General features: G+C 41.7%; 1 protein-coding gene across 9 annotated transcripts in view; it reads left to right on the forward strand.

Annotated features, from left to right (window-relative positions):
* The window catches only part of LOC115124084 (dedicator of cytokinesis protein 9-like), a 229,148-nt gene that overhangs the window by 49,471 nt on the left and 166,585 nt on the right, over positions 1 to 13,092 (forward strand). For 4 of the 9 annotated variants that reach the window (XM_065019368.1, XM_065019372.1, XM_065019371.1 and 1 more), the window contains exon 1: positions 6,973 to 7,417. The exons of 4 other annotated variants lie outside the window; for them this stretch is intronic. In XM_065019368.1, coding sequence (XP_064875440.1) covers positions 7,241 to 7,417 — 177 coding nt within the window. In that variant the 5' untranslated portion in view covers positions 6,973 to 7,240. Of the gene's footprint in view, positions 1 to 6,971; positions 7,418 to 13,092 lie in introns of those variants that run through there. One more of the 9 variants, XM_065019379.1, reaches the window with a different exon arrangement.

Genomic DNA, 13,092 nt, shown 5'->3' on the forward strand with positions numbered 1-13,092 from the left:
TAGAAAGTCAGGGCACCACAAAATAATATTTATAGATATTTACCTTCATGCTGAGGTTGGCTTCTTTCTGTAGTTATTATCTGAACCCTTCTGACATCGGATCGTCATCCTAATGTACCCGGAACAGAAAGTTATATTGTCGTCAAGGCTTTATATAGGAAGGGAGAGGAGGGTGTGTTTCATAGTTTCATAACCAATGTCTCTTCACGTGGGCGGGCCACTGAGTCGGGCCTAATTCACTCATGAAAACCCAATTCTCACATTTTAGAAGCTAAAATCACATTTCATCCCCTCCCAAATAATTTCATATTCAAACATTTAAATTGCACAACAATTCCATTTGAATCTGATAACTATAATGTGCAGACTTTCCACTGTACCGTTTATGTCATCCTATCATTGATGAGAATGTCTCAGATGACAACCGAACTGGCATCATATTCATTAAGTACCAACGCATATGTTCAACTGGTTGGATTACCAAAATATGGTTCATTTCCCCCACCTTCTGATGTTCCCAGAATCTCTGTTTAACAAAGGCTATTCAAGAGTCCCTCTGTAGAGTCAAGAGAGAGGGAAGGGAGAAAGGTATTTATGGGGGAGGTTATAAACCTTATCCACAGGCCAACGTCATGTAAAAATGACTCAACTTTGAGCAACTGTATCTCCGGAATGTTTTTGCATTCAGGTCCAAAAAGTCACTTGGGCAAACATATAAACATATACATTTTTTTGATTATTTTTTTATCAAACTAGATGCTGTCAAAGTGATTGAATTAAAATGGATTTACTCTGATGCCATTCTTAGGTGAATTTCCCTGTACCCATAGACAGGCTGCAGCCACTCTTAGATGAATTACCCTGTACCCATTGACAGACCGCAGCCACTGTTTGCATACATTTGTACTTCTAAATTCATAACAAGTAAAAAATTCATATGTTTTAGAATGAATCTCATTCTAAATGGTGTACTTATTATCCGTCCTATTTCTGGTGGATCAACCTTTCCATTATATAGGAAGATGTACTGTTCTTCAGTAACCAGGAGAGATGCTGTACTGTATGTACTTCAGTAACTAGGAGACATGCTGTACTGTATGTACTTCAGTAACTAGGAGACAATCTGTACTGGATGTACTTCAGTAACTAGGAGACATGCTGTACTGTATGTACTTCAGTAACTAGGAGATGCTGTACTGTACATACTTCAGTAACTAGGAGACATGCTGTACTGTATGGACTTCAGTAACTAGGAGATGCTGTACTGTACATACTTCAGTAACTAGGAGACATGCTGTACTGTACATACTTCAGTAACTAGGAGACATGCTGTACTGTATGTACTTCAGTAACTAGGAGACATGCTGTACTGTATGTACTTCAGTAACTAGGAGACATGCTGTACTGTATGTACTTCAGTAACTAGGAGACATGCTGTACTGGATGTACTTCAGTAACTAGGAGACATGCTGTACTGTATGTACTTCAGTAACTAGGAGACATGCTGTACTGTACATACTTCAGTAACTAGGAGACATGCTGTACTGTATGTACTTCAGTAACTAGGAGACATGCTGTACTGTATGTACTTCAGTAACTAGGAGACATGCTGTACTGTACATACTTCAGTAACTAGGAGACATGCTGTACTGTACATACTTCAGTAACTAGGAGACATGCTGTACTGTATGGACTTCAGTAACTAGGAGACATGCTGTACTGTACATACTTCAGTAACTAGGAGACATGCTGTACTGTATGTACTTCAGTAACTAGGAGACATGCTGTACTGTATGTACTTCAGTAACTAGGAGACATGCTGTACTGTATGTACTTCAGTAACTAGGAGACATGCTGTACCATATATACTTGGCCTTGATGTTAACATCCACAGAGGGACCGGACAGGACCAAAGCTGAACCTATCATAGACATACAATATTTTTCACAAGTTTGGCTAACACAGCACAGTACAATAAAGTACAATACAGCACAATACAGTACAATACAGTAGAGGACAGTACAGTGAATAGAGCACAGTAGAATACAGTACAGTAAAGAAAAGTAGAGTACAGTATATTATACTCTACTGTACTGAGTTTATTTACTCTACTCTACTGTACTCTACTGCACTGTACTTTACCCTACTCTACTCTACTTTATTGTGCTGCACTGCACTGTAATCTACTATACTCTACTGTACTCTGCTGTGCTGTACTTTACCCTACTCTACTCTACTTTATTGTGCTGCACTGTACTCTACTATACTCTACTGCACTCTGCTGTGCTGTACTTTACCCTACTCTACTCTGCTCTGCTTTATTGTACTGCACTGTACTCTACTGTACTCTGCTGTGCTGTACTTTACCCTACTCTACTCTGCTGTGCTTAATTGTACTGCACTGTACTCTACTGTACTCTGCTGTGCTGTACTTTACCCTACTCTACTCTACTCTACTTTATTGTACTGCACTGTACTCTACTGTACTCTACTGTACTCTGCTGTGCTGTACTTTACCCTACTCTACTCTGCTGTGCTTAATTGTACTGCACTGTACTCTACTATACTCTACTGTGCTGTACTTTACCCTACTCTACTCTACTTTATTGTACTGCACTGTACTCTACTGTACTCTACTGTGCTGTGCTGTACTTTACCCTACTCTACTCTACTGTACTTTATTGTACTGCACTGTACTCTACTGTACTCTACTGTAGTCTGATGTGCTGTACTTTACCCTATTGTACTCTGCTGTGCTTAATTGTACTGCACTGTACTCTACTGTACTCTGCTGTGCTTAATTGTACTGCACTGTACTCTACTGTATTCTGCTGTGCTGCGCTGTGATGTCAAAACTTGTGTAAAAAAACTTGTGTGATTCCGTTACCGTAATTCTGTTACTCGGTGTAAATCCACTTCACTTACTGTAGTTCAATAACCAAAAGGTACTTTTTTCAAGGTCAAGGTGCCATGTAATAGCCGACATGCCATTCTTTCTGTAGACATCTTTGAATCTTAATTCGGAGCAGATATTTAAGAGTTTTTGGAAAATGTGGTTGCATGAAAACCTGAGGGAGATTTACCAGTGCACATTTTCAGTGGACATTTTCAGTGGACATTTTTAAAAGAAGTGCTTAGAGTTGTATGGTTCGGTAGACCTTGAAATGAATGGTTTTTGTTTTCCATGGTAACGCACATTTTAAAGTGCGTTACCATGGAATTGCCCTTCTAATATTTTTTTTATTCACTTGGCAGAACAGGGGGGACAAAGCTCTTGATTTTGTTATGTTTGAGCAGGGAAACATCATTAGCCAAGCAAAATGCGTAGAATGTCAGGAAATTAGCTTTAAAACTGAAAAATTCTCTCTTAGCTCCATGCCAAACAGCGAAGAATTGCTGGAAATGAGCTTAAAAAACGGCAGAATTCTCTCAGCTCTATGGGAACATTTGTAGAGTTGCAGTAGATTTGCTAGTTAACCTCTTCCCTCTACTCGGGACGCTTGCGTCCCAACTAGAGCTCTGGAAATGCAAATGCGCTACGCTAAATGCTAATAGTATTAGTTAAAACTCAAAAGTTCATTAAAATACACATGCAGGGTATCGAATTAAAGCTACACTCGTTGTGAATCCAGGCAACAAGTCAGATTTTTAAAATGCTTTTCGGCGAAAGCATGAGAAGCTATTATCTGATAGCATGCAACACCCCAAAAGACCCACAGGGGACGTAAACAAAATAATTAGCATTTCGGCGTTACACAAACCGCACAATAAAATAGAAAACATTCATTACCTTTCACCATCTTCTTTGTTGGCACTCCTAGATGTCCCATAAACACTATTTGGGTCTTTATTTCAATTAAATCGGTCCATATAAAGCCTAGATATCGTTATATGTAGACTGTGTGATAAACGAAAAAAACATCGTTTCAAACGTAACGTCATTTTTTTAAATTCAAAAAAGTCGACGATAAACTTTCACAAAACACTTCGAAATACGTTTGTAATGCAACTTTAGGTATTAGTAAACGTTAATAAGCGATAAAATTCATCAGGAGGCGATGTAAAGATCATTAGCTGTCCGTCTGGAAAAATGTCCGGCTAGAAACTCAACGAAAATATCCGGTCCTAGACCGGATTAGATACGGTGTCCTGCATGTGTTTGACCAAGAAAAAACTCGAAGGGAAATGACAAGACTCTAGACACCGTGTGGAAGCTGTAGGTACTGCAACCTCAGTCAATTAATTGTGGTTCACCTTTATCAATGGGATCAAGTAGCGCATGGATATATTTTCCCATTTTCAGTGATCAGTTTTTCCTGTGCTTTTCGATGTAAATGCCGTTCTGGTAAAGCCACAGCAGTGATTTAACCAGTTTTTTAAACGTCTGAGTGTTTTCTATCCACACAGACTAAGCAAATGCATATACTATATTCCTGGCATGAGTAGCAGGGCGCTGAAATGTTGCGCGATTTTTAACAGAATGTTCAAAAAAGTAGAGGGTCGACTGAAGAGGTTAATAGACTATGTTGCGAGTGTACATTTCCAATGAATTGTGGGGAAGTCAAAATAATGAAACTGTCTATCAAATCTGTTCATTTTCAAATATTGATTACTTATACTTGCCATTATCATTCACCTGATGATAAGACAAAACTTTATTTAAAACCTCTTGCGATGAGAAAACCCGTATCCGGGAGCGTAATCATAGCCTCAAACGCATTAGCATAACGCAGCGGACATAAACTTTTCCTATTCATGAAAATCGCAAATGAAATGAAATAAATATATTCAAACACAAGCTTAGCCTTTTGTTAACAACACTGTCATCTCAGATTTTCAAAACATGTGTTACAGCCAACGCTAGACAAGCATTTGTGTAAGTTTATTATGGCATAATGCTATGCTAGGCTCTGCTGGCAGCAGGCAACATTTTCACGAAAATAAGAAAAGCAACCAAATTAAATCATTTTCCTTTGAAGAACTTCAGATGCTTTCACTCAGGAGACTCCCAGTTAGATAGCAAATGTTCCTTTTTTCCAAAAATATTATTTTTGTTGGCGAAATAGCTCCCGTTTCTTCATCATGCTTGGCTGAGAAATTGACCGGAAAATGCTGCAACTATAACGCCAAACTTTTTTCAAAATTTGCTCCATAATATCGACAGAAACACGGCAAACGTTGTTTAGGATCCATCCTCAAGGTGTTTTTAACATATATATTCGATAATATATCCGTCGAGGCAATTGGTTTCTCATAAGAAGCGATTGGAAAAATGGCTACCTCAGTATTTTACGCGAGATTTTCTGCGGGAGACACCATGTGACCACATGCTATATATGGTCCCTTACAGCCATTCTTCAATGGAAATGCCTAAAAAGACATCACAATGCTGTAGACACCTTGGGGAAAACGTGGAAAACGTAAGCTCATTCGTAGCTCATTCACAGCCATTTAAGGAGTCATTGGCATGAGGCGGTTTTTAAAAATGCGGCACTTCCTGGTTGGATTTTTATCTTGGTTTCGCCTGTAACATCAGTTCTGTGGCACTCACAGACAATATCTTTGCAGTTTTGGAAACGTCAGAGTGTTTTCTTTCCAAAGCTGTCAATTATATGCATAGTCGCGCATCTTTTCGTGACAAAATATCTTGTTTAAAACGGGAACGTTTTTCATCCAAAAATTAAAATAGCGCCCCCTAAATCCAAGAGGTTAAAAAAACATTTTTTTGTAACATATAGTATATTGGGGGTCCCGGGGTCACCGGTTTGCCTGGGCCGGGGTCACTGGGCAACAAAAGTTTGGAAACCCCTGTCTTAGCATACAAAGCCTAAATCCTTATCCGTCTCTGCTGTGTTTTGTAAATAGAGATGACTTTTTTTTTTAACCATATCTGACATTCTCTAGGCTTCTAACGTAAAGTAGATTTGTCTTTGAATACAGTCTGATTGACTCAGCTGCTGTTAGTATGTCAAGTCACAGAGAAGGTTTGCCACAAATCCAGTTTTTTTATTCGCTTTTCCTTGCTCGAGAAGATCATGTTCATTTAGAAAACTGCTTTTCAAACATCCTGGCCCGAGGATGAAGTTTTTAATCAATTTTTTTATTAAGGCTTTCCTTAATCAGTATGCTGCTATGTCATTATTCATGATTTAGTCTAGTGGAAATTAGGTTAACTCAATCATTTGATTCAGGGAAATGTTGTCCCTTGTTGCTCCTTGTTTCCCACTTGGACTGAATAAGCACTCAGCCATGTTCCTCTTTGCCTGACTGTGGAAACAGCCTCCCTTCTGGATGTAGAGTTACTTTGCCTGACTGTGGAAATAGCCTCCCTTCTGGATGTAGAGCTACTTTGCCTGACTGTGGAAACAGCCTCCCTTCTGGATGTAGAGCTACTTTGCCTGACTGTGGAAACAGCCTCCCTTCTGGATGCAAAGCTACTAGGCCTGACTGTAGAAACAGCCTCCCTTCTGAATGCAAAGCTACTTTGCCTGACTGTAGAAACAGCCTCCCTTCTGGATGAAGACCTGGAGTTAGTACACTTAATTTAGTCCTTAGTCAACTCCTTGATCTTCGTGGTCACATCCCCTCCCCTTGCAGAGCTTTCACTACTGGATTAGGGTGTGGTTATGCCTGCTTCTTTCTGAATGCATTCTCCAAAGAATGAAACAAAAGCTAATATTTTCATTCACAGATGTGTAGGCTGACTGTGAATATGGGGGAAAAAAGAGAATTGAGGTTTCAAAGAAGGGAGAGGCAGGGGAGTGAGAGAGGGAGAGAGGCAGGAGAGGGAGGGATGGAGGGAGGGAGGGAGGGGGAGGGAGAGAGAGAGAGAGAGAGAGAGAGAGAGAGAGAGAGAGATCCGCAGAAGCAGCTGATAGAAGCTGCATTTTAAAAAGGTTAAGCGTTGGCTGCAACAGCACTCACAGCATCCCTCATCCCCCCATCTCTCACTCTCTCTCTCTCCCTCCCTCTTTCTCTCTCTGACTGCTGACTGAGGCATCCTGCAAACACAGGCTGGGAGAGCTCTCCTCTGCTGTGGCTCTGACCGAGACTTCTTTCCCTTGCTGGATAAACTCTCTCTCCAGGCTTCCCGGGCTATGCCATCCTAGGAAGTTGTGGATCCGGGTGTGGCTGGTTTTCAAGATGAACCAATCTGGAGGAGGGCTGGATCTGGAGAACTGGGTCATCGTCCGACTCTCCTGAGGAGGCTAGTGAGTGATGCCTGTTTGGACCTGGAGTGATGGGGTGCACCACCAGTGTGGTTGTGTTTGACGGACTACGTACAGTCTTAGAGAGGAACTGTGGGTACACCTGCCAGAGTGGTGCAGCCCAGCCTGTTTGGCAGACAGAGGATGACCAAGGAGCATGCAGCCGGGGGGAGTCCTGGGTCCCATGGCCAGAACCTAGAATACTGAAGGTGTGTGTGTGTGTGTATGTATATATTCCTACATGTTTGTTTGTGTGTGTGTGTGTGTATATATATTCCTACATGTTTGTTTGTGTGTGTGTGTGTGTATATATATGCCTACATGTTTGTTTGTGTGTGTGTGTGTGTGTGTGTGTGTGTGTGTGTGTGTGTGTGTGTGTGTGTGTGTGTGTGTGTGTGTGTGTGTGTGTGTGTGTGTGTGTGTGTGTGTGTGTGTGTGTGTGTGTGTGTGTATATATATAGTCCTACATGTTTGTTTGTGTGTGTGTGTGCATACAAACGTATGTATATTTTGCGTGTGTGTTGTTAATACTTCTGCCAGATTGATCGTCTCTCCATCTTTCTGTACCTTCCTGTACTATACAGTTTAACACACAACCTTCCACTCCTGCTTTCCCTTTAGATTCAACAGCTGCCAGGTGCTTCTTTAAATTAAAGATTTAATCAAAGCAGTGTCCGGGGACAGGATCTCAGTTCCTAAATCGCCTGTATTCCCATAACCTGTCCATTATGTGGGGAACTTTTCAAGGTTTCCTTTAACACCAAGCACCATGGTAGCAAAATGTGATATGACAAATGGATCAAAGATGGTCAGAGCCCACTTTACTGTAGGTCAAAGCATCTACCATGTTTCCTGATCTGTAGGGAAGTAGGCCTGATCCCATTGTGTTGATACAGTGGCTTGCGAAAGTATTCACCCCCCTTGGCATTTTTCCTATTTTGTTGCCTTACAACCTGGAATTAAAATAGATTTTTATCATTTGATTTACACAACATGCCTACCACTTTGAAGATGCTAAATATTTTCTATTGTGAAACAAAAAAGAAATAAGACAAAAAACTGAAAACTTGAGCGTGCATAACTATTCACCCCCCCCCCCCCACCCCCCCCCCCTCCCCAAAGGCAATACTTTGTAGAGACACCTTATGCAGCAATTACAGCTGCAATTCTCCTGGGGTATGTCTCTAAAAGCTTGGCACATCTAGACACTGGGATTTTTGCCCATTCTTAAAGGCAAAACTGCTCCAGCTCCTTCAAGTTGGGTTCCGCTGGTGTACAGCAATCTTTAAGTCATACCACAAATTGGATTGAGGTCTGGGATTTGACTATGCCATTCCAAGACTTTTAAATGTTTCCCCTTAAACCACTCAAGTGTTGCTTTGACAGTATGCTTAGGGTCATTGTCCTGCTGGAAGGTGAACCTCCGTCCCAGTCTCAAATCTCTGGAAGACTGAAACAGGTTTCCCTCAAGAATTTCCCTGTATTTAGCATCATCCATCATTCCTTCAATTCTGACCAATTTCCCAGTCCCTGCCAATGAAAAACATCCACACAGCATGATGCTGCCACCACCATGCTTCACTGAGGGGATGGTGTCCTCGGGGTGATGAGAGGTGTTGGGTTTGCAGGTATAGCGTTTTTCTTGATGGCCAAAAAGCTTAATTTTAGTCTCATCTGACCAGAGTACCTTCTTCCATATGTTTGGGGAGTCTCACATATGTTTGGGGAGTCTCACATATGTTTGGGGAGTCTCACATATGTTTGGGGAGTCTCACATATGTTTGGGGGGTCTCACATATGTTTGGGGAGTCTCACATATCCCTTTTGGTGAACACTTGCTTATTCTTTTCTTTAAACAATGTTTTTTTTCTGGCCACTCTTCCGTAAAGCCCAGCCCCGTGGAGTGTGCGGCTTAAAGTGGTCCTGTGGACAGATACTCCAATGTCCGCTGTGGAGCTTTGCGGCTCCTTCAGGGTTATCTTTGGTCTCTTTGTTGCCTTTTTTTAATAATGGATTTAATGGTGCTCCGTGAGATGTTCAACGTTTCTGATATTTTTTTGTAACCCAACCCTGATCTGTACTTCTCCACAACTTTGTCCCTGACTTGTTTGGAGAACTCCTTGGTCTTCATGGTGCCCCTTGCTTGGTGGAGCCCCTTGCTTAGTGGTGTTGCAGAGTCTGGGGCCTTTCAGAACAGGTGTATATATACTGAGATCATGTGATAGATCATGTGACACAGATTGCACACAGGTGGACTTTATTTAACTAATTATGTGACTTCTGAAGGTAATTGGTTGCACCAGATCTTATTTAGCTTCATTCATAGTAAAGGGGTGAATAAATATACACACACCACTTTTCCATTTTGTATTTTTTTGATTTTTTTTTTTTTTTTTTTTTTTCATTTCACTTCACCAATTTGGACTATTTTGTGTATGTTCATTACATGAAATCCAAATAAAAATCTATTTAAATTACGGGTTGTAATGCAACAAAATAGGAAAAACGCCAATGGGGGTGAATACTGTATATTAGCAAGGCACTGTATATTAGCCCAAAGCCACTAGATCGCTTTTATGTACTTAATATGAGCATCATATTCATTTTTTGATAAATGCATCCATTTCCTCCTTTAACTGACATACTGCATTTCAGAAGTAAGCCTAGAGGACTGTATTTTACTTGATGCTGTGTGAAATATAAGCGGAGGTGAATCTCCCCTCTGTGCTCCGCTCAATGGGTTAAACCCTGTACAGTGAGACAGTGGGTTCTGTGTCTGCTAGAAATCAATCAACCCTTCCATCTGCTGGCTGGCTGCAGTCGGGGGCGTCTTCTGTTCTACCCGGTACCAGCTTGTCTGTCCTGACCTTTGTCTTGTTTTCTCTCTAAGGATGCATCCCAAATTGCACCCTATTCCCTATATAGTGCAGTTATTTTTTAACTGGGCCCTATTGTCCATGTAGAGAATCGGATGCCATTTGGGTTGCGTCCTAACTATGTCTGATGGATGCTGAAGGCCCGTTCCTCCTGCTGAATGTGACAGTCAGGTTAACTGTGATGTGAACAGGATTGAAGGCACATACACACACACACAGACTCAAATAGTGGTGGCAGGAGGAGGAAGATATTCAGTCCAGGCTCATACAGTAAAAGGCTCTGCATGGTCAATCTGACATCTGCAGTGGTCATACAGCATTTACGGTGATATGGCCTCTGAAATTAGGGCATGCAGCTATTGTCATACCGTAAATACCATAGTAAATAAACAAACTAAATAAGAATAGCAATTCAAACTTTACAGGAGCATCGAAACCATTTTGCACATAGTGTTGCACACTTCATGCAATGATTCACAAATGTGTGGATATTTTACTTGCCTGTGATTTTCAATTTGTCTAACAGAGCAACAATGCTGTCTTCTGGTATTAAGGTAATTATTGTGGCTGAATCTTTGTCTTTACACTGTTACCACTCAAAGGGGGTATGTGGTATCAGAGGCAATGTGGGAGATGTCGCTTAAAGAGAAATGTTCATTTAAACTCAGCAACAAAAAAAAAGAAACAGCCCTTTTTCAGGACCCTGTCTATCAAAGACAGTTCGTAAAAATCCAAACAACTTCACAATTCTTCATTGTAAAGGGTTTTAAACACTGTTTCCCATGCTTGTTCAATGAACCATAAACAATTAATGAACATGCACCTGTGGAACAGTCGTTAACTTCTACTGACTCCCCATCCCGCACGCGGGAGCGTAATCATCGCCTGAAACGAATTAGCATAACGCAACGGACATAAATATCCCTAGAAAATATTCCTATTCATGAAAATCACAAATGAAATATATTGAGACACAGCTTAGCCTTTTGTTAATCACCCTGTCAGATTTTCAAAATATGCTTTACAGCCAAAGCTAGACAAGCATTTGTGTAAGTTTATCGATAGCCTAGCATAGCATTATGCATTGCTAGCAGCAGGCAACCTTGTCACGAAAATCAGAAAAGCAATCAAATTAAATCGTTTACCTTTGATGAACTTCGGATGATTTCACTCACGAGACTCCCAGGTAGATAGCCAAAGTTAATTTTTTCCCAAAATATAATTTTTTGTAGGCGAAATAGCTCCGTTTGTTCTTCACGTTTGGCTGAGAAATCGCCCGGAAATTGCAGTCACGAAAACGGCTAAAAATATTCAAAATTAGCTCCATAATATCGACAGAAACATGGCAAGCGTTGTTTATAATCAATCCTCAAGGTGTTTTTCAAATATCTATTCGACAATATATCCGTTGGGACAATTCGTTTTTCAGTAGGACCGATTGGAGTAATGGCTACCTCTGTATTTTACGCGAGAGTCACTCTGGGAGACATCAGTTGACCACTTGCGCAATGTAGCCGCCTACGGCTATTCCTCAACATAAATGCGTAAAACTACGTCACAATGCTGTAGACAACTTGGGGAATACGTAGAAAGCGTATGCTCATTGATAGCACATTCACTGCTCAATAGGGACTCATTGGAACGCAGAGCTTTCAAAATATGGAGCACTTCCGGATTAGATTTTTCTCAGGCTTTCGCCTGCAACATCAGTTCTGTTATACTCACAGACAATATCTTTACAGTTTTGGAAACGTTAGAGTGTTTTCTTTCCAAAGCTGTCAATTATATTTGCATATTCTAGCACCTTGTCCTGACAAAATATCCCGTTTAAAACGGGAACGTTTTTTTCTTTCAAAAATGAAAATACTGCCCCTAGAGTCGCAACAGGTTTTAAGACACTAACAGCTTACAGATGGTAGGCAATTAAGGTCACAGTTATGAAAACTTAGGACACTAAAGAGGTCTTTCTACTGACTCTACTGAAAAAAACGAAAAGATAGATGCCCAGGGTCCCTGCTCATCTGCGTGAACGTGCCTTAGGCATGCTGCAAGGAGGCATGAGGACTGCAGATGTGGCCAGGGCAATATATTGCAATGGCCGTACTCTGAGATGCCGAAGACAGCGCTACAGGGAGACAGGACAGACATCTGATCGTTCTTGCATTGGCAGACCACGTGTAATAACACCTGCCCAGGATCGGAACATCCGAACATCACACCTGCGGGACAGGTACAGAATGGCAACAACAACTGCCCGAGTTACACCAGGAACGCACAATCCCTCCATCAGTGCTCAGACTGTCCGCAATAGGCTGAGAGGGGCTGGACTGAGTGCTTGTAGGCCTGTTGTAAGGCACGTCCTCAACAGACATCACCGGCAACAACATCGCCTATGGGCACAAACCCACCGTCGCTGGACCAGACATGACTGCCAAAAAGTGCTCTTCACTGATGAGTCGCTGTTTTGTCTCACCCTGGGTGATGGTCGGATTTGCATTTATCTTTGAAAGAATGAGCGTTACACCGAGGCCTGTACTCTGGAGCAGGATCGATTTGGAGGTGGAGGGTCCGTCATGGTCTGGGGCGGTGTATCACAGCATCATCGGACTGAGCTTGTTGTCATTGCAGGCAATCTTAACGCTATGCGTTACAGGGAAGACATCCCCCTCCCTCATGTTGTACACTTCCTGCAGGCTCATCCTGACATGACCCTCCAGTATGACAATGCCACCAGCCATACTGCTCGTTCTGTGCATGATTTCCTGCAAGACAGGAATGTCAGTGTTCTGCAATGGCCAGCGAAGAGCCCAGAACTCAATCCCATTGAGCACGTCTGAGACCTGTTGGATCGGAGGGTGAGGGCTAGGGCCATTCCCCCCAGAAATGTCCGGGAACTTGCAGGTGCCTTGGTGGAAGAGTGGGGTAACATCTCACTGCAATAACTGGCAAATCTGGTGCAGTCCATGAGGAGGAGATTCACTGCAGTACTTAATGCAGCTGGTGACCAC

Source organism: Oncorhynchus nerka, linkage group LG1, assembly GCF_034236695.1.
Source record: "Oncorhynchus nerka isolate Pitt River linkage group LG1, Oner_Uvic_2.0, whole genome shotgun sequence".
NCBI classification, from domain to species: domain Eukaryota; kingdom Metazoa; phylum Chordata; class Actinopteri; order Salmoniformes; family Salmonidae; genus Oncorhynchus; species Oncorhynchus nerka.